The following is a 26,429-nucleotide window of genomic DNA, read 5'->3' as shown; positions in this document are numbered from 1 at the left end:
ACACTGTTTCGTAATAATAAAATCGCCTTATATATATATATATATATATATATATATATATATATATATATATATATATATATATATATTGGAAACATTCCCATTTTAAGTTCCTTTTTCATCTCTGTTATATTTGCGTATGAATTATACTGGTCTGTTAGGGACGTAGTAACTCGTTCATGAATTCTTATTTTTCTCCTTGCTTCATCTTCCGAACTACTGAGTTCAGAATTAACTGTTTCATGTATCTGCCCCTTGACATGTAAACGATTTTAAAGCCTCCAAAAGCTTACCACCAAAACCTGAGTCTTTAATCCTTTAACCTACTTGTGAGAATCTTTTATTACAACTACTTCATTCTCTCCCGAAGGACTGCCTGGTCTTACAGCTTACAACATGAGAGAATGAGCTAGTTAGCTTGCAATGGCTACAAGCAAAATACCAAAATCATCCCTCGAATTAGTGAGCTCTCTCTCTAAAATGATGACTCGAAGTTCATGAACCGTGAAAGAGCAAATACGGTGTTACATGAATACCACATGACAATTCTCAGCAACGCAAAACACCGGAAAAAACAGCGCTCTAAGAAATGTTAGACTACTTGTCGCTTTATATAGCTATAATATGCAACCAGTCGCTCTTTGAATTTCATTCGATTTATTATAATTGTACCATTAACTAGTTTCTGTAGCCACTTCAGGCTCATCCCATCGGTTGGGGGTGTTGAAGGAACGTCGTTATTTTGGACCAAGTGCCTCTAGACGCCAGCGTCGTGGTGCTGACGAAAACAAAGGAAATTTAGTTGACGAAATGTTTAAGAAACGATCATTATGTTTTCCATAAACGCGTAATATAGACCAAAATAGTTATGTGTAGATACAGTCATGTAGTAAATATCTCACTCTTTGTTTATCTATAACTTTTTTGATCCATATTACACGTATATTATCAACATTTGGGAGAACACCTCCCGCTTAACGATATTCAATTACTATGGTTATAAATACTTTACTTTGTAATTTAATGTATCTCATGACAAAGATCGAGATGTGGCAAAATGTGATATCTAGCATGTTCATACTCTTTGCTCAAACGTTAGTGTTTGTTTACCACGAAACCAAATGTACATAAATACAGAGTGTGTGTGTAGGCTGACAAAATGTACGTTATAGACATGAATTGGTCATGAGTACCACAGAGCAGTTCAACGTAAGTGTTCTGCCTTAGGGCAGCCTCGTCAGAGAGGTCTACCGAATGAGCGCCTAGGGAAGTGATTCCAGTGGTGGTTTCCCGTTGCCTTCCACTGATGATAGTGAAATAATAATGAGGACAACACAACACCCAGTCCCTGAGCGGAAAAAGTCTCCGACACAGGCGGGAATCGAACCCGGGCCTCTTGGCTTGACAGAACGCCGCGCTGACCACTTTTTTTGGGGGGGGGGGGAGGGGGGGAGGTTGGTCGTTGCGGACGTCACATGACATTCGTTAAAGTTCGTTTGTTGGTCCTTCCACACAGTTTTTTATTTCAGGGGTCAACCAGCTCTCTCACCGAACACGCTGAGCTACGGTGCCGGCTACCCCTCAGCTATCGGGGCGGACCCAATGAAAGTAACCTAAAACGTAATGATCTTTTCGTTCCGTAAACATTATGTTGACTGAATTTCTGTTATTTCTGCCAGCACCACAACCAATCTTGTAATACCTCCATCTACTTATGAGCCTGCACTGGCTCCCAAAATAGTTAGGGGTACAAATTCAAATTCAAAAAGCCACTGCTTGCATATTATACACTACTGGCCATTAAAATTGCTACACCACGAAGATGACGTACTACAGACGCGAAATTTACCCGACAGGAAGAAGATACTGTTATTATCTTTTCAGAGCATTCAAACAAGGTTGGCGCCGGTGGCGACAACTACAACGTGCTGACATGAGGAAAGTTCCCAACCGATTTCTCATACACAAACAGCAGTTGACCGCCGTTGCGTGGTGAAACGTTGTTGTGATGCCTCGTGTAAGGAGCAGAAATGCGTATCATCACGTTTCCGACTTTGATAAAGGTCGGATTGTAGCCTATCGCGATTGCGGTTTATCGTATCGCGACATTGCTGCTCGCGTTGGTCGAGATCCAATGACTGTTAGCAGAATGTGGAATCGGTGGGTTCAGGAGGGTAATACGGAACGCCGTGCTGGATCCCAACGGCCTCGTATCACTAGCAGTCGAGATGACAGGCATCTTATCCGCATGGCTGTAACGGATCGTGCAGCTATGTCTCGATACTTGAGTCAACAGATGGGGATGTTTGCAAGACAACCTGCACGAACAGTTCGACGACGTTTGCAGCAGCATGAACTATCAGCTCGGAGACCATGGCTGTGGTTACCCTTGACGCTGCATCACAGACACGAGCGCCTGTGGCGGTGTACTCAACGGGAACCTGGCTGTACGAATGGCAAAACGTAATTTTTTCGGATGAATCCAGGTTCTGTTTACAGCATCATGATGATCGCATCCGTGTTTGGCGACATCGCGGTGAACGCACGTTGGAAGCGTGTATTCGTCATCGCCATACTGACGTATCACCCGGCATGATGGTATGGGGTGCCATTGGTTACACGTCTCGGTCACCTCTTTTCCACTTTGAACAGTGGACGTTACATTTCAGATGTGTTACGACCCGTGGCTCTACCCTTCACTCGATCCCTGCGAAACCGTTCATTTCAGCAGGATAATGCACGACCGCATGTAGCAGGTCCTGTACGGGCCCTTTCTGGATACAGAAAATGGTCGACTGCCGCCCTGGCCAGCACATTCTCCAGATCTCTCACCAACTGAAAACGTCTGGTCAATGGTGGGCGAGCAACTGGCTCGTCACAATACGCCAGTCACTACTCTTGATGAACTGTGGTATCGTGTTGAAGCTGCATGACAACCTGCACGAACAGTTCGACGACGTTTGCAGCAGCATGAACTATCAGCTCGGAGACCATGGCTGTGGTTACCCTGTCTGTACACGCCATCCAAGCTCTGTTTGTTTCAATGCGCAGGAGTATCAAGGCCGTTATTACGGCCAGAGGTGGTTGTTCTGGGTACTGATTTCTCAGGATTTATGCACCCAAATTGCTTGAAAATGTAGTCACATGTCAGTTCTAGTACAATATATTTGTCCAATCAATAACCGTTTATGATCTACATTTCTTCTTGGTGTAGCAATTTTAATGGCCAGTAGTGTACACACATATGTTTGTTCTGAACTGCTGGTATAGTTCGTTTTTCACAACGGATATAATGAATGTTAGACTACTGTTTACATACATCCACTTATGTCCTCCGATTAGTTACAAGACACCAAAGCGATTTTATTCCCGGTCATTAGTGATTGAAGTATGTATACGACAGTCACCTGAATGCCTCAAAGCACACAGCATTGTTACACTTAACAACGAGACATATACACGGCGAAGTACTAAGAAAAATCTAGATTTTTTCCACTGATCTCATCGTTCTCTCTCTCTCTGTCTGTCTCTCTCTCTCTCTCTCTCTCTGTGTGTGTGTGTGTGTGTGTGTGTGTGTGTGTGTTCCCGGGACCTGTATGCTTCTGCGTCACAAGGAGTAAATTAGCGCGACGATTTTCACTGATGGATTACAGCTAACACGAACCCCAAGACAAGTACTGGAGTGCGACCATACGCACCCCGCCCACACACGAGAGCCCTGCAAGACTCGGTGTTTCCGCAACAGCCCCGCTCAGTATAGGCGTTAACGAGGGGACGGCCTGCAGGAGCAAGGCAAGTGACTTCCAGGGTCAGCACTTAATTGTTGCGATAGTCCGTCGGTCGCCTTTTAGAGTCTCTCCTTCTGCGCTTCATCCATTGGTCTGAATTAAGTGTAATTGGCTAACTTAAGCAATCCCACAGCCCGCTATATATAGCGACCGGTTTGTGCTTCCCTCAGGAGTGGTCCCTTGTCCTTTGCTCCGCAATGTGCCTCTTCGCCAGCGTAAGCTTCTGGGTTTGTGAGGCTGCTTTCTTCGTCCGGGTAAACCAGACTATATGTGTTTGAAATTTCAGCATTTTGAGCAATGGTAACGAAATCGTTAAAAAAAAATTGGGCATATTTGGGTGCCGCAGCCGTAAGAGTGTCCAGAAGGATCAAAGAGCAGCAAAAGCTAGAAGTTTTTATGTTGTAAAGACAATCACGACCACTGTGTCAATAATAATTCCTATTTCAGATATAACAGGTTTCGGCTTCTAAACAATCCATTTTAAGATCTTTTCTTGTTAAAGTTTAGTAAAATGTCGCCAGTCAGGCAAATTATTCTATTTATTTTTTAAAAAATTAATTTCGAAACTTCATCTCTTATTCTCGAACGACACAAGGAGCACGTGTTGTGAGCCGGTAATGAGACGAAATTACTGTAACTGTAGTATCGTTCAGAGATCGCGATGCTTCACCAAAGTCGGCATGTTCATACCACGGACGTTAGCGAGGGCTCGTTGCAATCCGCAACGACGTGTGGGAGTCTCTCCTGAAGACCACACCTCCCTACTAACCACAGCAACACCCTCTTGCTGAGCTCAATATAGCGTCGAGCTTTCCGCCCAGTTCGTGACCTCATCTGAAGGAATCAATAAAGGCTGTACCTCAAGACAACAATTTGTTAATTAGTGCATGAAATGATGCTTTGCTAGTCAAGCGTAATTGTAAATTATCCAATATTCCTGTGGCAAATAGTGCGTCAAAGTAAAGTAAATCTTTTATTCATCGTTGTAATAAAGTGAACCAATATTTCATGAGTTCTAGTTCCCATGTGCCATTTCAACGAGCAACCAAACAACTCACAATTGTGGACGATTATAGTTTCGTACGGTCATAACAATAATCGTCTCAGGATAATGTGTGAAGAACGTAAACATCAGAGTGAGCAATGATAATTCGTGCAGTTCAGCAGCCAAGCGGTCGAAACAGGGCCCCTAATTTCTGAAAAGACTTTTGCGATGCTATACTGCTAAAGAACAACGTTTGACTGACTAGAGAAGGGTGTCTGTTCTCTCATGGGTCTGTTGATTACCGGATGCACCGTGTGAGAGTCGTCTTTTACGTGTATCACATGAAAAATGTGCTTCTTCGCAACTAATATACGCAGATTCGTGCCTATGCTAACCGGAAATTTATTCGTGACTAGCTGTAGCTTTAATTACAACATTTAGAACACGCCTATGGTAGTCCTTTCCCGAGGCAACAGTCCTTAACGACGGGAATTCATTTTCCATCAACATTACTGAAAAGACAGTTCCATTTTCCATCTCGCCTGTTCTACAATTCCAGTCATTTCCTTCACACAATCAGCTAATTTCTACTGTTTGCCATTTTCCAATTGGTACTCGTATTCTCGTAATTTTTCATCGTCACCATTTCTAGGTGTGCACAAATATGCATCTGTCATTTAAATATATAACTGCTGTACTCGTCAACAATTTCAAAAAACACTATTGCCGTAGAGGTATAAAAACGTAAAATGTCACACAGGACAGGAAGAAGGCCCAGGTCATAGCAATCTATAAACAGGGTAGAAAATCGGATGCACATAATTACCGGCCAATTTCACTGACATAGATTTGTTGTAGAATCTTGTTCAGACATTATGACCTTTCTAGACTCTGAGAAGCTCATCTGCAGAAACCAGCACGGTTTTAGGAAACAGCGAGACGCAAAAATGGTTCAAATGGCTCTGAGCACTATGGGACTTAACATCTGAGGTCATCAGTCCCCTAGAACTTAGAAATACTTAAACCTAACTAACCTAAGGACATCACACACATCCATGCCCGAGGCAGGATTCGAACCTCGGACCGTAGCAGTCGCGCGGTTCCGGACTGAAGCGCCTAGAACCGCTCGAGCGAGACGCAGCTGGCCCTCTTTGTGCATGATATACAACAGGCTCTAGATACCGGCTCCCAGGTTGATGCCATATTTCTCGAATTTCGAAAGGCGTTCGACTCAGTTCCGCAACGTCGCTTGCTCCAAAAAGTGCGCGTTTACGGTCTATCCGATGACATATGCGGTTGGATGGAAAGTTTTCTAACAGACAGGTAGCAGTATGTCGACCTGAACGGGGTGACTTCAAGAGAAACAAGCGTAACTTCAGGTGTGCCCCAGGGCAGCGTAATAGGTCCGCTGCTTTCTACGATTTACGTAAACGATCTGGTTGATGGTACTGACAGCGGGATTAAACTGTTTGCCGATGATGCTGTAGTCTATAGGAAAGTAGTATTACACGAAAGTTGTGAACAAATCAGTGAGGATTTGTGAAAATAAATGCGTTGTGTAATGACGGGCAATTATCTCTGAATATTAGTGAGTGTAACCTACTGCGTATTACCAGGCGAAAATCCCCATTAATGTACAAAATAAATGCCCAGTCTTTGGAAGCGGTAACATCCGTCAAGTATCTGGGTGTGACTATTCGAAATGATCTCAAATTGAATGATCAGATTACACAAGTAACGGGTAAGGCGAACTCTAGATTGCAGTTTATTGGTAGAATCCTGAAGCGATGCAGTCCTTCAGCAAAGAAAATAGCTTACAATACGTTAGTTCGTCTGTATGGGACCCTTACCAGTTGGGTCTGATTCAAGAGATTGAGAAGTTCCAAAAAAGAGCAGCAACATTCGTGACTGGTTCGTTTAGCCATCACGAGAGCGTTACACATCACATAGAAAGTTTGAAGTGGGACACACTTGCAGATGGACGGCGCGCTAAACGGAAGGGGCTGCTCACTAAATCCCGAAATGCGATATTCACCGAAGATGTAGAGCATATATTATTACCACCAACTTTCAAATCGCGCAATAATCAGCATTCAAAGATAAGGGAAATTAGAGCTCGTACTGAGGCGTTCAGACAGACGTTTTTCCCTCGCGCGATCCGCGAGTGGAACAGAGGGGGAGGGGGGGAATATCAATTTGGCGCGAATTGTGCCCTCCGCCACACACCGCTTGGTGGCTAGCGGAATATATATGTAGATGTAGATGTAGACAGACATTGCTATCCAGGCGGTGGTTCGAAACTGTCCATTCTAGAGTAAATAGCAGTTCAAAGACGTACAGACAGGCAGTCACCACTGCCCAGGTGATAGCACCTGGCGACAAGTGCCTAACTATTACATATCCTTTGTCGGATAGTTTAATATTATTATCATATATGTACTTTATCTCGCATACACAAATGTGTTCAGGTGTAAGTCACGGCTGTATTCATTCCACAGGGTGCACGTAGGTACAGTGGTTTCTCGGACACGACACATTATGATAGTACATCAACACCTTGTAATAGAGTCCCCCACGACCCAGACTGCAGACAGGCACTTGAGGACAAATTCAGCACAACAAGTGTTCCCCATGGCCGCCGTTCACGTGAAGGCAGGCTTCGACACGTCTCCTCATTGACGCCTGTACACTTTCAAGAACTCCTTGCATTGACAACATCCACAGAGTTTATCGGCGCTATCAGCAATGCTGAAATACATCGAAGCATTTAAATGCCCTCATACAGAAAACTGCCCCAGGTTCAAGTCGAGTGATCTGGGAGGCTATGGTATTGGCGAGCCATGACCAAAACACTTGTATAATATTCTTGCTACGTATTACCAAGCAGCCACATGAAAGTGTGCTGGTGCCTGATCATGCATGTACCACATACGTATCCTTTCACCATAAACGTTGCGTTGGGCATTGTCCTTCTTCTTTTAGTGTTCAACCCTGAGGTTGGTTTGTAGCAGAGCGCCATTCCTCTCTTCTGTCTTCCTTCCTCTTAATTTCCATGTATGTGTTACATCCAACGTCATTCATGATCTGTTGCATGTATGATATCCTCGGTCGCCCCCGCAGGTTCCTTCCCTCAATAGCTCCTTCTGCTATTGTTCCAATGATGTTGTGTCGTAGGATGTGCCCTACAAGTTTGTCTCTTCTCGTTTGTATGTGCCTCCACAGAGATCTGGTTTCCTGTACTCTTCTAAGCACCTCTTCATTTGTTACTTTGCTGATCTCTCCAGCTGATCTTCATCATCCTTCTATAGCACCACATCTCCAGGGCCTCTAGTCGTCTTCTCTCTTCTCTTCCACTTGTCCAAGTTTCACATCCGTATAGGGCCACACTCCAAACGAAACCTTTCGTGGTAAGTTTCCTTATTTTCAGACTGATGTTGTTGCTGGCGAGTAAGTTCCTTCTCCGATGAAATGCAATTTTGGCCTTTTATATTCTGCTCGCAATTTTTTTCCGGCTTCTACCATCCCATGTGATTTTGCTTTCCAGATAAGTAAATTCCTCTATCACTTCCAGCTTCTCTCTTCCAATTCTCATTCTCATTCAATGCGTTGGGCATTAACAGTCCTGTAACATCGCCATGACTGTGCTTTTGCATACGTCATGTAGGGGAGACGAATAGTTTCCTATCGATTGAGATAGCGTAGTTGCCTTTTGGCAGCGGTGAGACAAGGACTTTTTTTGCGTCCCGCAAGTCGTGCAGCTTGCTTGCGAGTGTTTCCTGTTTACATTCTCGCCGTGGCAAGTGTATCGCGCCCGTCTTTCTAGAGCACAATGGCACACTCGTACCGCTAGGTCACAATTAAGATCTCGTTTCAGTCGGATCACGCAACACCTCGAGCATATGAAACTGAACGTTTTGTCTGAGATGATCTTCATACTGCTCCTCAAGACATCATTGAGATCCACTTATCAATTACTAGAAGCGTGTAACAGATGAGGAGTTGTGCACAGATGTCGTGCGCAGAGATGCTAGTGATCTCATGTAGGGGCTGTCACGATAGAACCACGCTGGATCTGGCCTCCACACTCTTATGGTCTTCGAGCTCACATGCGAAGTCCCTCCAGATGTTGCGAAGACAGCGTTCAATTCATACAGTAACGTGATAAGTCACGTGGCTGAAAAGTGGCAAACATTTGAGACATGCTGTATCTTAGAAGGTGTGCGGCAGATCAATGTTAAATTGACTAAACACGTGCCTTCCTACTTACAGCTATTGGGGGCTGGGCCAAGGTCACTTACGGTGGACAGCCGCGAGCTCGTGCCGGAAGCGGTCAGGAAAGCCACGTCCGATACGCATGTATGCAATACAGCTGTGGAACCCACCGTAACAAAGTTACGCACTGTCATGGAAAAAGTACCCATACACTGTTGTTCACGTAGAATAATTTTATGTATTGGAAGTAAACATCGCAATCATTGATGTTATTTGCTAAACTAATAGTAAGGAGTTTCCAGCATATATAAAATGATTAACTAAATTAGCCTTCTGCAAAAAGGAAATAACAGTTCTGTACCAGCTGGCTTCACACGTTCATCTACATCTGCATGGTTACTCCACAATTCACACTTAAGTGACTGGCAGAGAATTCGTCGAACCATTTTCATACTACTTCTCTACCATTCCACTCTCGAATGGCGCGTGGGAAAAAGGAACACCTAAATCTTTCCGTTCGAGCTCTGATTTCTCTACATCTACATCTACATGATTAGTCTGCAATTCACACTTCAGTGCCTGGCAGAGGGTTCATCGAACCATATTCATACTACTTCTCTACCATTCCACTCTCGAATGACACGTGGGAAAAAAGAAGAGCTCTGATTTCTCTTATTTTATTATGATGATCATTTCTCCCTACGTAGGTGGATGTCAACAAAATATTTACGTATTCGGAAGAGAAAGTTCGTGATTGAAATTTCGTAAACATATCTCGCCGCAAAGAAAATCGCCTTTGTTTCAGTGACTGCCACCCCAACTCGCATGTCATATCAGTGAAACTCTCACCCCTGTTGCGCGGTAACACGAAACGAGCTGCCCTTCTTTGCACTTTTTCGATGTCCTCCGTCAATCCTACCTGGTAAGGATCCCGCACCGCGCAGCAATATTCCAGCAGTGGACGGACAACTGCAATGTAGGCTGTCTCTTTAGTGGGTTTGTCGCATCTTCTAAGTGTTCTGCCAACAAAGAGCAGTCTTTGTTTCGCGTTCCCCACAATATTATCTATGTGGTCTTTCCAATTTAAGTTGCTCGTAATTGTAATTCCTTGGTATTTAGTCGAATTGACAGCCCTTAGATTTCTGCGATTTATCGTATACCCAAAATTTATCTAATTTCTTTTAGTACCCACGTTGATGACCTCGCACTTTTCTTTGTTTAGTGCCAATTGCCACTTTTCGCACCATACAAAAATTCTCCCTATATCATTTTGTAATTGGAATTGATCGTCTCATGATTTTACTAGACGGTAAATTACAGCGCCATCTGCAAACCATCTAAGGGGGCTGCTCAGATTATCACCTAGATCATTTATGTAAATCAGGAACAGCAGAGGGCCTATGACACTACCTTGCGGAACGCCAGATATCACTCCCGTTCTACTCGATGATTTACCGTCTATCTCTACGAACTGTGACCTCTCTCAGAGGAAATCGCGAATCCACTCACACAAACTCCATATGCACGCAATTTGATTAATAGTCGCTTGTGAGGAACGGTATCAAAAGCCTTCTGGAAATCTAGGAATATGGAATCGATCTGAGATCCCTTGTCGACAGCACTCATTACTTCACGGGAATAAAGAGCTAGCTGTGTTGCACAAGAACGATATTTTCTGAATCCGTATTGGTTATGTATCAATAAGTCATTTTCTTCAAGGTGATTCATAATGTTCGAGTACAGTATATGCTCCAAAATCCTGTTGGAAATTGAGGTCACTGATATGGGTCTGTAATTCAGTGGGTTACACCTATTTCCTTTCTTGAATATTGGTGTGACCTGTGCTACTTTCCAGTCTTTAGGAGCAGACCTTTCGTCAAGTGAGCGGTTGTATACGATTGCTAAGAAAGGGGCTATTGCGTCTGCATAATCTGAAAGGAACCTGATTCGTATACCATCTGGACCGGAAGACTTGCCTTTCTTAAGTGATTTTAGTTGTTTCGCAACACCAAAGATATCTACTTTTATGTCACTCATGCTAACAGCTGTTCTGATTTCGAATTCTGGAACATTTACTTCGTCTTCTTTCGTGAAGGAAAAGTGTATTTAGTAACTCCGCTTTAATGGCACCATCATCGGTAACATTTCCATTGCTATCGTGCAATGAAGGTATTGACTGTTTTTTGCCACTGGTTTACTTTACATACGACCAGAATCTCTTTGGGTTTTCTACTATATTTTGAGACAATGTTTCATTGGGGAAAAATGTATTCATACATACGAAGAAAAGTTCAGTGTCCGCATGCACAAATTTAATGTCAATGTTAACGCTATGTACTCACTCCGCTTCAGTGTGTCACTTCTGTTAACCTTTTTGGCATGGAATGAACCAGTCTTTTGGTACTCTCTGAGGTAAATTTTTCCCATTCTTGTTGTAGACATTATTTCAGAACAGTTTTGCTTCGTATTTCATGTTTCTGACTATTCTTTCAAGCGTACTCCAAAGATGCTAACGGGATTAAGGTCTGCACTCTGTGGGGGGGGGGGGGGGGGGGAGTGTTACGGTACAACAATAACAGATGAATAACGTCCGCTGTTTGCTTAGGCTCAAACCCAAGCTATCAAAACTTTTTTGCTGACATTCCTTTACGATATTTAAATGCTGAAATATATCCATGTTACCGTTGTAGCGTTAATCGGCCCAGGTCACTGCGAAAATGTCGTAGACGTTTGTAGTTAACTTTTTGGCTATCTAGGGCATGATATCAGTGTTATTTAACGATTTGTTCACTGAATGCAGCTGGTTGGACCAAATAAAAGAACAGTTTTAAACATATATTACTTTATTCCAGTTAGAGTTCACGACTGTAGTACTGCCCGAACAGAAAAAAAGACTCCGAGCAACATGTGTCGGCGCATCTCTCCACTTGCTCTGCTTCCGCCACATTGCTGTCATACAACGTAGTCTCTCTAAACAACAACAATATGCACAACTTGCTCACATTCTGTGATTCTATGATTATTGTTTGACGCTAAATTTCGCTGTTCTGAAGGAAATATCGTTCTTTTGTTTTACTTATTGGAACAATTCTTCAAGACATGTGGCGCAACGATACCGTATCTAAGAGTACAGATTTCCTGTAAAAAAAAAAACGATATAACCTCCAGGATGTCATCTTCCATATACATTGACGTTATTGTAATGTTATATCTTCAAGAAAAACAAGTTGCCCAACACCATATCCGCATGCTATAATTCCACAAGCACCGTGCTTTATTGTGGGTTGAATGTGTTTGAGATCCAGCTCAGGATCTGGTCGCCTCAATACCATAATTCTGCCATCATTTACAAATATGTTAAATTTACTTTCATCTGTGAACAGTACCTTGTCACTGGAGCGTCTCATTTTGTTTATTTGCTATCGAGCAAATTCAAGTCTCCATGTCTTGTTCTTCTTGCTGATGTACGGTTTTCTTCTAGGGGCCCTAGCTCCATAACCTGCTTGTATTGTATTGTATGTTAACCGGGGGCCTAGAAAAAACGGAGAGGCTCCGTCCCTGCCGCAGCCGCTGTGATCCACAACCCCACGACGACTACCGCAGTCCACTTCACCCCTCCGCCACCCCACATCGAACCAGTCTTTCAGGGTTATTGTGCGGTTCGGCCCCCGGTGGTCCCCCCTCAGTGTACGTCTCACACCAGACGAGTGCAACCCCTATGTTTGTGTGGCAGAGTAATGGTGGTGTACGAGTACATGAAGAACTTGTTTCCGCAGCAATCGCCGACGTAGTGCTGCTGAGGTAGAATAAGGGGAACCAGCCCACATTCGCCGAGGCAGATGGAAAACCGCCTAAAAACCATCTACAGACTGGCCGGTTCACCGGACCTCGACGCAAGTCCGCCGGGCGGATTCGTGCCGGGGACCAGGCGCTACTTCCCACTGCGGAAAGAGGTGCGTTAGACCGCACGGCTAACCGGGTGGGCTAACCTGCCTTGCTTAAAATATAGCGATCGGTCGTTGGTGCGATTTCCTTCCCAAACATTAACATGCGCGGACAATGCGGAAGCTGTCGATTTAGGATCTTATTTGTCTGACCTTACTAACACCTTTCGTTCTTTTTGCGTTAGCTTCTGTGGTCGACCTCTTCTTTCGCGGTTAATACGAGTATTTCTTTCTCTAATTCGTATATTACAGACCGCATATTATTGCCCAGCTTCTTCCAATAATATCAGCTGTTTCTGAAAATGATTTCCCCTTTCATATTGGGGGATAACTATTTGCCTTTCCTCCACAGTTGCACGGCATTCAGCGCTTATCAGAACAAACATGCACAAATAGCAGATTGCGAAATGGTTCAAATGGCTTTGAGCACTATGGGACTTAACTTCTGAGGTCATCAGTCCCCTAGAACTTAGAAGTACTTAAACCTGACTAACCAAAGGACATCACACACATCCATGCCCGATGCAGGATTTGAACCTGCGACCGTAGTGGTCGCGTGGTTCCAGACCGTAGTGCCTAGAACCGCTCGGCCACCACGGCCGGCGCAGATTGCGACTGAAGGCGTTCTTTGCTGAAGGTGGTTTGTTAGTCGTTTCCATGCTTACATTTCTAGGAGTGTGTGAATAGTTTTGGTGTGTATGAATACTTTTTCCCCCTGTGCGAAGCCACCTCGTGCAGTATTTTTATTTCCTTTTTGCAGAAGGCTAATTTAGTTTATGCTTTTGTATGTACAGATTAGGAAGGACGTTCGGTACTGTTAGTTTATCAAATAACATCTGCGGTTGTGATCTTCGGTTCTAATAAATAAAGTTATTCTACGTGAACAGCGGCGCATGAATACTTTTTCCATGACTGTGTATTCGTCCAACGCAGATTTTGGCGCAGCGCCCCTAGCGGATGCCGTGACTGGAGGCGAGCGGTACAGGCCTTGTGGCGAGAATACACGACGCAAACACGGACGGTGTTTGCCGAGGGCGGCGTGAGATGTGGGCTGGCGGCTTCCCAGGCTGACGCGTCGCCCCTCACTGCAGTCGCCAAAGTCACAAAAGACCGCCAGCTGTCGCCTGTCAGGCGCTTCACGGGCTGTGTCTCACACACACGCAGGTTTCACGTGCACTGTGGAATAGGGGCCAGGTAAGCAGAATTGGTGCAAATATTAAAGCAAGAGGAAACAGAAATCTGTAGATCAAATGTGAATACTGGCAACTGGATCTTGCCGATTGCTCTGCTCTCGTCGATTTTCTTCTTACTTGCAGTATTTGAGGCTAAGCGGCCAGGATCAGTTATGTAAAGGAGTACGACACAAATCTCAAAAGAACTCGAAAAAATCGCTTTTGAAGATTAGAAGATTTTTGTGCTCTGTTAAGTACACAACATTTACCAATAGCTAACATAATCGCCTGTAGCTAGGTGTGCTGCGCAAAAGATTTGTAATGGGAAAGTCAGTGATTCGAGTGTGACTGTCTGCAAACTTCTTTATTCACTTTTATTAAAATTCTATATTTAAAATCAAATGGTAAAGTTAAATAACGCATTGATCATATTTTTCAATAAAAACAACGCCGGCCAGTGTGGCCGAGGGGTTCTAGGCGCTTCAGTCTGGAACCGCGCGACCGCTACGGTCGCAGGTTCGAATCCTGCCTCGGGCATGGATGTGTGTGATGTCCGTAGGTTAGTTAGGTTTAAGTAGTTCTAAGTTCTAGGGGACTGATGGCCTCAGATGTTAAGTCCCATAGTGCTCAGAGCCAATAAAAACAACTTTTCATGGTTAATTATTCGTTTTATGACAAATTAAAATTTCATACAGACATGGAAATGGCTCATTGTAAAATGAAGCTATTATATACAACAATAATACTGTTCAGTCTCTAGAAATGTAGAAAAGAGTTTCATTTTCTATTTGATGTTTCGTAATTTTTTGTGCCAGATTTTCGTTTGTAGTGAATGCCGGCATTTTCAAGCGATTACACGGCGGTGAACCAGTCACAGAATATTTATCATATTATGTGCGAGAGAGCCAGAGGTTAGTAGTTAGTATGTGAGACCCCACAGGTAAAATCTACGCTACTGGCCATTAAAATTGCTACGCCACGAAGATGACGTGCTACAGACGCAAAATTTAACAGACAGGAACAAGATGCTGTGATATGCAAATGATTGGTTGGCGCCGGTGGCGACACCTACAACGTGCTGACATGAGGAAAGTTTCCAACCGATTCCTCATACACAAACAGCAGTTCACCGCCGTTGTCTGGTGAATCGTTGTTCTGATGCCTCGTGTAAGGAGGAGGCATGCTTACCATCACGTTTCCGACTTTTATAAAGGTCGGATTGTAGCCCATCGCGATTGCGGTTTATCGTATCGCGACATTGCCGCTCGCGTTGGTCGAGATCCAATGACTGTTAGCAGAATATGGAATCGGTTGGTTCAGGAGGGTAATACGGAACGCCGTGCTGGATCCCAACGGCCTCGTATCACTAGCAGTCGAGATGACAGGCATCTTATCCGAATGGCTGTAACGGATCATGCAGCCACGTCTCGATCCCTGAGTCAACAGATGGGGACGTTTGCAAGGCAACAACCATCTGCACGAACAGTTCGACGACGTTTGCAGCAGCATGGACTATCAGCTCGGATACCATGGCTGCGGTTACCCTTGACGTTGCATCAAAGACAGAAGCGCCTGCGATGGTGTACTCAACGACGAACCTGGCTGCACGAATGACATTTTTTCGGATGAATCCAGGTTCAGTTTACTGCATCATGATGGTGGCATCCGTGTTTGGCGACATCGCGGTGAACGTATATTGGAAGCGTGTATTCGTCATCGCCATACTGGCGTATCACCCGGCGTGATGGTATAGGGTGCCATTGGTTCCACGTCTCGGTCACGTCTTGTTCGCATTGACGGTACTTTGAACAGTGGACGTTACATTTCAGATGTGTTACGACCCGTGGCTTTACCCTTAATTCGATCCCTGCGAAACCCTACATTTCAGCAGGATAATGCACGACCAGATGTTGCAGGTCTTGTACGGGCCTTTATGGATACAGAAAATGATCGACTGCTGCCCTGACCAGCACATTCTCCAGATCTCCCACCAATTGAAAACCCCTGGTCAATGGTGGTCGAGCAACTGGCTCGTCACAATACGCCAGTCACTAGTCTTGATAAACTGTGGTATCGTGTTGAAGCTGCATGGGCAGCTGTACCTGTACACGCCATCCAAGCCCTGTTTGACTCAATGCCCAGGCGTATCAAGGCCGTTATTACGGCCAGAGGTGGTTGTTCTGGGTACTGATTTCTCAGGATCTATGCTCCCAAAATGCGTGAAAATGTAGTCACATGTCAGTTCTAGTATAATATATTTGTCCAATGAATACCCGTTTATCATCTGCATTTCTTCTTGGTGTAGCAATTTTAATGGCCAGTAGTGTACGTTCGGATTTACCGCTCTCACCTACTCTGACACTTATTGTCTGTGTGTATTCCTGTTTCAGCAATTTCTGTATTCTGATTCGTAGACTGGATACCTATCCGGCATTTACCTACACGGATGTGGCAAACACTCTAAAAATCCAATCAGGGTGACCGGTTGTTGTTTCGGCGCTTCGGATTACTGCAGGTCTGGGTCACTGTACTGTCTCGGAAACTAGCGCAATACGAGCAGGTCGTTAACCAGCTATATTATGCACGTTTTGTAGCCTTTCAGACCGTCACCTGAGGCCTACTGCTGGAAACACCATGGCCTGAATAGCGATGCTCCAAGGTCCCTGGTGTAGATCACGCGGGCAGGCTAACGCGTTGCACCTGTTGCAAACGCTGCCGGCCTCTTGGAGTTGGCACTGCCGGAGCCCAGGTATTTAGATCGTGGCTTGTGTGCTGGCTTCCTACCCTGCGACACTATACGCTGCCGAGGCACCACAGGGATGGGCGCGTTCGTGATTTGTTGTAAATGAGAATCTACGGCTCCTTTTAGTTTATGTATTCTGAGCAGGCGTATCTATGAACGTTGTTGTTGATATGTGTGTGTCTTCTGTAAGGTGACTAATGTTTTACGTAAACTTCAGTAAAACAACAGATTATTGTTGGCCCAGGAGGTACAATTTCGTGGATCAGGAAGGAACAGCTCGCCGTAGCTCTATGAACTACTGAAAATGACTACAGGGCTCTGACATCAGTTTGTCACGAAGCACTCTGTCTGCAAGTGCAGGCACCAAAAACTCTCTGTGTCCTGAAATTAGTCCAGTCAAACATTTATCTGACAACAAAGGTCACACTGACTCATTCAAAACAAGTGGTCCCAAACATATTGATAGAAGACATTATTAGAGAAAAAATTGAATCGACTACAGTTAACACAGTCAAAGCAGCCCCTTACTCATGAAATGAGCTAGCAGAGGACACACAGGAATCTACATTGCAAGGCACTAGTGGAAGTGGTTTGCTGTCGCCTTCCTCCGATCTGTTATAAAGCTTTAAGCGTGCATCTCTGACGTGTGGATGAGTGTGACAGCGATGTGTTGCGATTGTGTTGACGTGGATGAAGGGAAGGGAGAGAGCAAAACCCGGTGCCTATTCCTCTTTAGTAGCAACCAGGGGCAGCCGAGCTTAATATCAGCGTGCGATGGACGCAGCAGCGTCATATGCCCTCACTTTATGAAACATTACGGAGAGGTTTTAAATTTAATCCATCACGTTAGCGCAAAAACTTGGTGTCAGAACTTGACAACACGTCCTGCGAGCCCCGTGTCGGCGAAATATTGTCAGTGAAAATTTCTCCTGGCAGCAGGGTCCGAACAGACTTGTTTCCGAGTCGAGGTCACCGCAAAAGGTATCATTGCAGACTTCGACAACACAGGTGGGTGCTCACGTTATGGCATAACAAATTCCGACAAAACGGATGCTCGCTGATATGCTGACGAAGGCGTTTTCAAGAATACGACATCATCAAATGAGTAAGGAATTTTGGCTGAAATTAGGAAGATTCTACAAGCATTGATGCTAGTGGGGGTGTTGTAAATGAGAATCGATGCTTCCTGTACTTACTGTAGCCGCGCGGTCTACGGGCGCCTTGCCACGGTTCGCGCGGCTGCCCCCGTCGGAGGTTCGAGTCCTCCCTCGGACATGGGTGTGTTTGTTATCCTTAGCGTAAGTTAGTTTAAGTTAGACTAAATAGTGCGTAATCCTAGAGACCGATGAGCTCAGCAGTATGGTTCCATAGGAACTTACCACAAATTTCGAATTAATTTACTGTGTCCTTTGCCGACGTACCAATGAACATTTTCGTTGATTTGTATGTGTTCTGAGTTCCAGGCGTTAAATAAATATTTCATGTGTTGCTTCAAGTCATAATCGTTCTACTCAAATTTAAGAAAATCAACATGACCAAAAACTGAATTTTGAACGCGCCTATGAAAGATAAGGGGCTGGTTAACGTGGTGTTAATCTTCTCGCATATCTAAAAACTGATCTCTCTGTACGTTAGAATTCATACAACACGCCCTTCTTCGACAGATTTCGCATTCACCTATAACAGCACGTTATTATGGACGGAGGATCACCCATAAGTCCAGAAGTAATTTAAGGAATGCATTAGCGAAGTGTCAGGGGACTCCTACCATTCTTTTTGTACTGTCGTGCGCTATGGAGGGACCATTAGTAGTGACGTGTTGTGCGCTCGACACTGGACTGCAGCCTGACGCTGGGGCGAGTTTCATCAAATTCGATCAGTTCAGACCTAGTGCAAGAGCAGGTCACTGTAACGCGTTCTTACACTCCGCAAACAATTGTTGTGAACGATTTCTAGCACAAAAGTAACGACAGTTATTTCCAACCAGTTTAGGACCTATCGGGCCAGCGTCAGGAAACAACTGAACAAATGTTAAAGATACCAACAACATACACAGAATCTTTGGTCGTGACATAAAGTGAGAAATGTCCAGTCGGATGTTCATCACTCGTGTTATAAACCAAATATTTTAAATAACATGGCTAAATTACAATTGCAATATGGGTAGGATCAAATACGTAAACAAGGCAGATATACGATATTAAAATACACAAGAATCTAATATTAAAGTAATGCATGACATTTTCAGGGAAGAAGAAAGCACCATATGTAATTTCTTAAAATTTAAGAATTCTTTTTTCAAAAATATTTTAATTGTCTAGATCGCGTACGTACATATAATATTAAAATATGATGAATAGACACGTTTCAGTTGTAATGTAACCATCCACAGATAACGGTGGTATGAGAAGCAGGTTGACCAAAAACTGGATGTGCCAGTAACAATCATATCATGCGATACCTTACACTTGTTTAAGAGGCGGATTCAGTGAGAAATTTTGATTGTAGCAGCACAATAACAACGAGACTGGTTCTACACTGTGGATAGTAAAACCCTTTGACTACATCTCGTCAGCTAAAAAATAAATCAGTTTTGAACATATAATAACATACTCGCTCCTTTCGGTGCTATCACTTGCCAAAAATTTCTTTCGATGTCTTTAGATGTTTGAGAAATATTACTAGTGTCCACGTTACTACATTTCTGTAGGAATAAAATTCCTTTTACAGGAAGATTATAAATGTTTACCTGCTCACCGCAGTGTAGTTGCTCCAGCGGGACAGTTCGAGCTCTCTGCTCAGTCTGTACTGTCAAGGTCGGAAATCTAAGCTCAGTTATCAGCTCGCTACCAGGTTTTATCTGATACCGAGGTTCAAGTCCAAGCGCACGCGCTATTCGAGTTGAACAACTCATTGAGTGCGAACCTGCGCTCTAGCTGGGTCTTAATCGCGCATACACAGCATTCATTACCGACAGTGCAGATGAGCTCCACATGGCGTCTCGTCTGCAGGCAGTTCAAGGACGAGTGGCGAGTGGCACGGATTTCCCCTTCAGCAATTGAAAGTGAATGGTATCAATTATCTTCGGCTGTCACTGGATGATTTGTCACAACGTTCCTGTTGGGAAACATCGAGAGATGTAGCGAGCTCTGACTCACTGCTGTGTACACGAACTTCCTGTGGTGCGGCTGGCGGCTGCTACCATCGCACTGTGGCCGACAAGTGCGTAAAACAGCTGCTGCGTACGCCTGATAACAGTACATGAACAAATCGAGTTTTCCCATTTCGTGATATAAGAACATCCTCACTAAAACGAAGCAAGGCTGCATCAATTTCTAGAGTGTTTTATACGGAAAAAAGAAGGACCACTATTTCTGATCTCACGTGATTCAAAATTTCTGTACAGTAAATCTGTAAAAAAAAAAAAATATTTTTAGTGTAATGTGTTAGAATTGTAACGATGTATATTATAATTATCGTTAATAGTTACTTAATAAGAAGCTCAATTCCGGAGAAGACACATGATGGCAGGTGTGAACACTACAACAAAATCAGTTTGAATAGTCATGGTTAGAAAATTGTGACACGAATTATTTACAGAAGAATGGAAAAACTGATAGAGGTCGACGTTGGGCAAGATCAGTTTAAGTTCTGATGAAATTTAAGACGCGCTTAGCAGTATCGACCTTTTGTCTAGTCTTAGAAGATAGAATAGAAAAAGGGAAACTTACATTTATAGCATTTGTTGATCTAAAGAAAGCTTTTGACTTTGTGGATTGGAATACACTTTTCAACCCTCTGAAGGTATCAAGGAAACATACAGGAAGCGTAATTTTTCCCGAGGGTTGTACAGAAAGCAGGCTGCCGTTGTAAGAGTTGAAAGCAAAAAATGAGAAGAGAATGAGACGGGGTTGTAGCCCATCCCTCATGTTACTGAACGTGTAGATTGAGGCATTCAGAAAAGGAATTAAAGTTCAGACAAAAGACATAAAAATTTAGGGTTTCCCGACAACGCTGTAATTCTTTCAGAGGCAGCAATGGAATTGGAAGGTCATAAAATTTTTGAAAACATTATCAGCGATTTTTAAAATTAAAATTTAAAGATTAAAAACAGTCTTGATCGCAACTTTTTATTTTTATTGGAGTGGCCGGTTCCGATTCTATTTAAGAACCATCTTCAGATTCCAGAACGGTGGGTGAACTCCGTGGAGTAGCTGAACAGCGTCGAGGGTCAGCGCAACTTGCACCACGGAGTTCACCCACCGTTCTGGAATCTGAAGATGGTTCTCAAATAGAATCGGAACCGGCCACTCCAATAAAAAAATGAGATCAAGACTGTTTTTAATCTTTAAATTGGAAGGTCAGTTGAACGGAATGGATATGGAAAGATCTGGTAGCTGATGAAGAGGCACTCAGTCGAATGGAAGAGAAAAGAAATTTATGGAACAACCTGAACAAAATATGGTATCGGCTGATGGGACACATTCTGAGGCATCAGAGAATCTTCAATTTTGTAATCGTGTGTGTGTGTGTGACTTTGTGTGGAAGAGGGGAAGGTGGGGGTTGGGGGGGGGGAGGGAGGAGGAGGATTGATAGAAATTGTAAAGGGAGAGCAAGGTTTGAGTACAGTAAGCAGGTTCAGATAATTGGAAGTGCAGTAGCTATGCTAAGATGAAGAGGCTACCACAGAGTAGACTGACGTGGATAGCTACACTATGTGATCGAAAGTATCCGGAATACTGGCTGAAAATGATTTACAAATTCGTGACCCCCTCCATCGGTAAAGGTAGAATTCAATATGGTGTAGGCCCACCCTTAGCCTTGATGACAACTTCCACTCTCGCAGGCATACGTTCAATCAGGTGCTGGAAGCTTTCTTGAAAACTGGCAGCCCATTCTTCACGGACTGCTGTACTGAGGGGAGATAGCGATGTCGGTCGGTGAGGCATGGCACGAAGTCGGTGTTTCAAAACATCCCAATGGTGTTTATGGGTTTCAGGTCAGGACTCTGTGCAGGCCAATCCATTACTCAGTCACTGGCCGTGCATTATGAACAGGGCTCGATCGTGTTGAAAGATGCAATCGCCATCCCGAATTGCTCTTCAACAGTGAGGTGCTTGGAACATCAATGTAGGCCTGTGCTGTGATAGTGTCACACAAAACAACAAGAGGTATAGGCCCCCTCCATGAAAAACACGACCACATCATAACACCACCGCCTCCGAATTTTGCTGTTGTCACTACACACGCTGGCAGATGATGCTCACCGGGCATTCGCCATACCCACACCCTGCCATCGGATCGATACATTGTTTACCACGATTCGTCACTGCACACGACGTTTTTCCACTGTTCAATCGTCCAATGTTTACGCTCCTTACACCAAGTGAGGCGTCGTTTGGCATTTCCCGGCGTGATGTGTGGCTTATGAGCAGCCGTTCGACCACGAAATCCAAGTTTTCTCGCCTCCCGCCTAACTCAAAAATGGTTCAAGTGGCTCTGAGCACTATGGGACTTAATTTCTGAGGTCATCAGTCCCCGTAGCGGTCGCGCGGTTCCAGACTGTAGCGCCTAGAACCGCTCAGCCACCCCGCCGGCCCCCGCCTAACTGTCATAGTACTTGCAGTGGATCCTGATGCAGTTTGGAATTTCTGTGTGATGGTCTGGAAAGATGTCTGCCTATTACACGTTACGACCCTCTTCAACTGCCGGCGGTCTTTGTCAGTCAACGGACGAGGTCGGCCTGTACGCTTCTGTGCTGTACGTGTCCCTTCACGTTTCTACTTCACTATCACATCGGAAACGGTGGACCTAGAGATGTGTAGAAGTGTGGAAATCTCGTGTACAGACAAATGACACAAGTGACACCCAATCACCTGACCACGTTCGAAGTCCGTGAGTTTCGCGGAGCGTCCCATTCTGCTCTTTCACGATGTCTAATGACTACTGAGGTCGATGATACGGAGTACTTGGCAGTAGGTGGCAGAAAAATGCACCTAATATGAAAAACGTATGTTTTTGGGGGTGTCCGGATACTTTTGATTACATTGTATAAAACGAGACTTTCCGAGTGAGGACCTCGACAACAGTATTCGCTTGTAAACCAAATTTTGATTTTGAGTAAACATGCGCCCTTGACTTATGGATACCATACGAGATCATTATTTACGATGCATTTCGGAGTATACTCTGGCACGGTAAAAAGTAGCTATCACTGTGATAGAGGTTTCTTCGTTGGGAATATTGTCGACTTTTGCGTAATTTCGTAGATAAATTCATTTCGTTTAAGTGCGCGGCGTGCTGCTCGCAGTCCAGCGCTCGGCTGCAGCTGCCAGCGACACTACTTCTCTCTGACTGTGGGCAGCCTGGCCGCAGCGCTCACACGGCCCATCTCCATCTAGAATCCACACCCCTGACAATAACGACATTCTGAGCCACGATCTACGGGTTACGACGCAACGGGACCACTCCGACACCACAGACGAACATGCCGGATGGTGAACAAACTCTGTGGTAAGGAACAGCGCAAGCAGTGCCCTCCCTGCTGTGTAAGAGCACACGAACACCCTAACTTTTGACACCTTGCGGATTTATTGCTTATTTTTCTTTGAATGCTGTTCATCGTAATGTAGATGCGGTAATCTGAAATACTAAGTGTCCTGCGCTACACTACACTGCTACTACTGCAATGCGTGAAACTTGGCATCAGGGTCGCCAGGACGCCTTGGGTTGCGCACTTAAAATAATGTGAAACTGAATCTTATTCATAAGACACGGCGTAATTCTGACGAAGTGATTGCTGAAGGCCAAGGGAACGACGTCACAGGCCACCGGAATAAAAGAAACAGCGTCTGCTGAAGATGTTTTATGGACTTTCAAACGACTTAGGCCATTGATATTGATTTTACATTTTAATAACTAATATGTTGGCAATACTGACTACGCCAGGTGCAGGATGTCTTAGTTTTTGTACTCAAAATATAATAAACAGAGATTACTCAAAGATTTGTTCGTCTTCCGTCTATTCCGAGACTCGTCCTATTCCGAGACTTATTATTTCTGTGAGCAGAATTTTTACCCCAGGCAGGATGCTAAACGTCACCCAGGAATCCCCAACCTGGAGGCCCAGGGTTTTGTTCTTCGGCGTCTCCTTGTCATAGGTGGGCTCCCTTCACTACCAGTTCGCACATCCCTGCCTCCCCTGCAAGTAGATAGTGAAGAGAAAAATGAAAGGCATTCTCGGACCTCGAAACCTAATACCGTTGGGGTCGAAGAAACAAGAGTTGGCCATGGGAGGCCGATGGAAAAGAAAACACAGGCAGCCTGGCACAACTAATGTCAGGCTTAGCTAAGGAGCGATTTGGTTGCCACCCACATACTCCCAAGAAGGCAGCCCTTAGGAGGACTACACTTCGTCTGTAATCTCACCGCCGGCCGTTATGGCCGAGCGGCTCTAGGCGCTTCAGTCCGGAACCGGGCGACCGCTACGGTCGCAGGTTCGAATCCTGCCTCGGGCATGCGTGTGTGTGATGTCCTTAGGCTAGTTAGGCTTCAGTAGTTCTAAGTTATAGGGGCTGATGACCTCAGAAGTCCAATAGTGCTCAGAGCCATTTGAACCATTTTTTGTAATCTCACCAACTGACCAGTCTGGCATGAGTGTCTGTAGCAGAAGCGTAGATCCCGCCAGCATAGCTCAGCGGATCACTGACACGCACAAACCTCCCCACCAGCGATAAGGTGGCATTCACACAAAGACAGATCCGTGGAGTTACAACCTTCAGTCAAAGACCACAAGTATATCCATAGGGGTGCTATTTGATCGAAAACTGATATTTTGAGGCAGTGGCTCTGTGCAAAACACAAGTTGTCCTTGAAAAGAAGAAAACAACCAGACACTGTTAATAACGCCATTTACTTGCAGAAATAGCGCCGTTACCGGTTTCGGACTGAGAGATTCATAAAACGGTTGCTCACTTTTAGGTTACGTTTGTCGTTTACATTAAAACAAATGTATTTTAAATGCGAACAGCTTGTCGGTTCGAAACCGATACCGGCGTTATTTGTATAAATAAACAGCATTATCAACAGTGACTGTTTGCTTCTATCTAAGAATCAACTTATATGCACGGGAGTTGCGGATTTGGGAGTCGGAGGTCCACTATTGCAGACTAAACAAAGAAATATAGGCAGTTTTAAAACCAACACCCCAAAAAACATAAAAGCAAGACAAATGTCAGTACGTTGCATTCTATCCTCGCCTCCGCACGCGTCATGTCGCATACCACAGCATGTATAGCGGACGTGCGGTAGCGGCTGGTTGAGTGGGTTGGAGTACTCACGCCGCAGGTGGGGCAGCGGTCCGGAGAGGGCGTGGGTCCCCTGTGAGGCGCCATCCCGCCGCTGCGAAGCGCTCGGCCGCCGCTCGCTATCTGAGCGATGCTGCGCAGATAGCGAGCGCCTGCGTTACGTCACGCTCACCGTAATCAGCTCACGCACGCCGTGTCGCAAGCACCTGCGCGTCTGCACAGCCGCCGCTGTTCGACAGGAGCAAGGCCACCGCTGCAGCCCGGCGTCTGCCGGTGTCTTCTCAGACCATCTTACGAAGAATGGCCGGACCCTGCGACCCACCGACATCGCAGACCTCCGGCATACACTGAGGCGACAACAGTCATGGGATACCGATATACACACATACAGATGGCGGTAGTATTGTGGTGTCACCGCCAGACGCCACACTTGCTAGGTGGTAGCCTTTAAATCGGCCGCCGTCCGTTAGTATACGTCGGACCCGCGTGTCGCCACTATCACTGATTGCAGACCGAGCGCCGCCACACGGCAGGTCTAGTCTAGAGACTAGCACTCGCCCCAGTTGTACGACGACTTTGCTAGCGATGGTTCAGTGTCTACAGACGCTCTCAATTTCAGAGACGACAGTTTAGCATAGCCTTCAGCTACGTCATTTGCTACGATCTAGCATGGCGCCATATTCCTCAAGAATGTATTCTGAACAGATAATATTGTGAATCATGTACCGTCAAGAGCGACGTTTATTATTAATGGATTAAAGTTAAGTATCAAACCAATTACGTCCGCTTTCTGAATTCTAGTTCCTTATCATGTTCCAGACCTCACGTCAGTAGAGTCCTTCCCTCCTCACGCCAGCCTGCGTGAGCTAAAACGCGTGCATTTCGGCCCCCACTAGTAATACGGTGTTGGCTCTTCTGCCAACACAACAAGTATCGCGTACACGAGATATAAAAGGACAGTGCATTGGCGGAGCTGTCATTTGTACCAGGTGATTCATGTGAAAACGTTTCCGACGTGATTCTGGACGCAATACGGGAATTGACAGATCTCGAATACGGAGTGGTAGCTGAAACTAGACGCGTGTGACATTCCGTTTAGGATATCATTGGCGAGTTCATTATTCTGAGATCCACACTGTCAAGACTGTACCGAAAATAGCAAATTGCAGGCGTCACCTCTCACCGCGGACAATACAGTGGCCGACGGCCTTCATTTAACGACCGAGAGCTTCGGCTTTTGCATAGAGTTTTCAGTGCTAACAGACAAGCAACACTGCGT

General features: G+C 44.9%; 1 protein-coding gene across 2 annotated transcripts in view; it reads right to left on the bottom strand.

Annotated features, from left to right (window-relative positions):
- Positions 1-26,429, bottom strand: part of LOC124600066 (extensin) — a 356,254-nt gene that overhangs the window by 188,599 nt on the left and 141,226 nt on the right. Inside the window, exon 1 of one of the 2 annotated variants that reach the window (XM_047136130.1) lies at positions 25,184-25,257. The exons of the other annotated variant lie outside the window; for it this stretch is intronic. Coding sequence (XP_046992086.1) covers positions 25,184-25,237 — 54 coding nt within the window. The 5' untranslated portion in view covers positions 25,238-25,257. Of the gene's footprint in view, positions 1-25,183; positions 25,258-26,429 lie in introns of those variants that run through there. 2 annotated transcript variants of the gene reach the window in all.

Source organism: Schistocerca americana, chromosome 1 (assembly GCF_021461395.2).
Source record: "Schistocerca americana isolate TAMUIC-IGC-003095 chromosome 1, iqSchAmer2.1, whole genome shotgun sequence".
Classification (NCBI taxonomy): domain Eukaryota; kingdom Metazoa; phylum Arthropoda; class Insecta; order Orthoptera; family Acrididae; genus Schistocerca; species Schistocerca americana.
The sequence above is the reverse complement of the archived record's forward strand: the minus strand, read 5'-3'. Positions and strand labels throughout refer to the sequence as shown.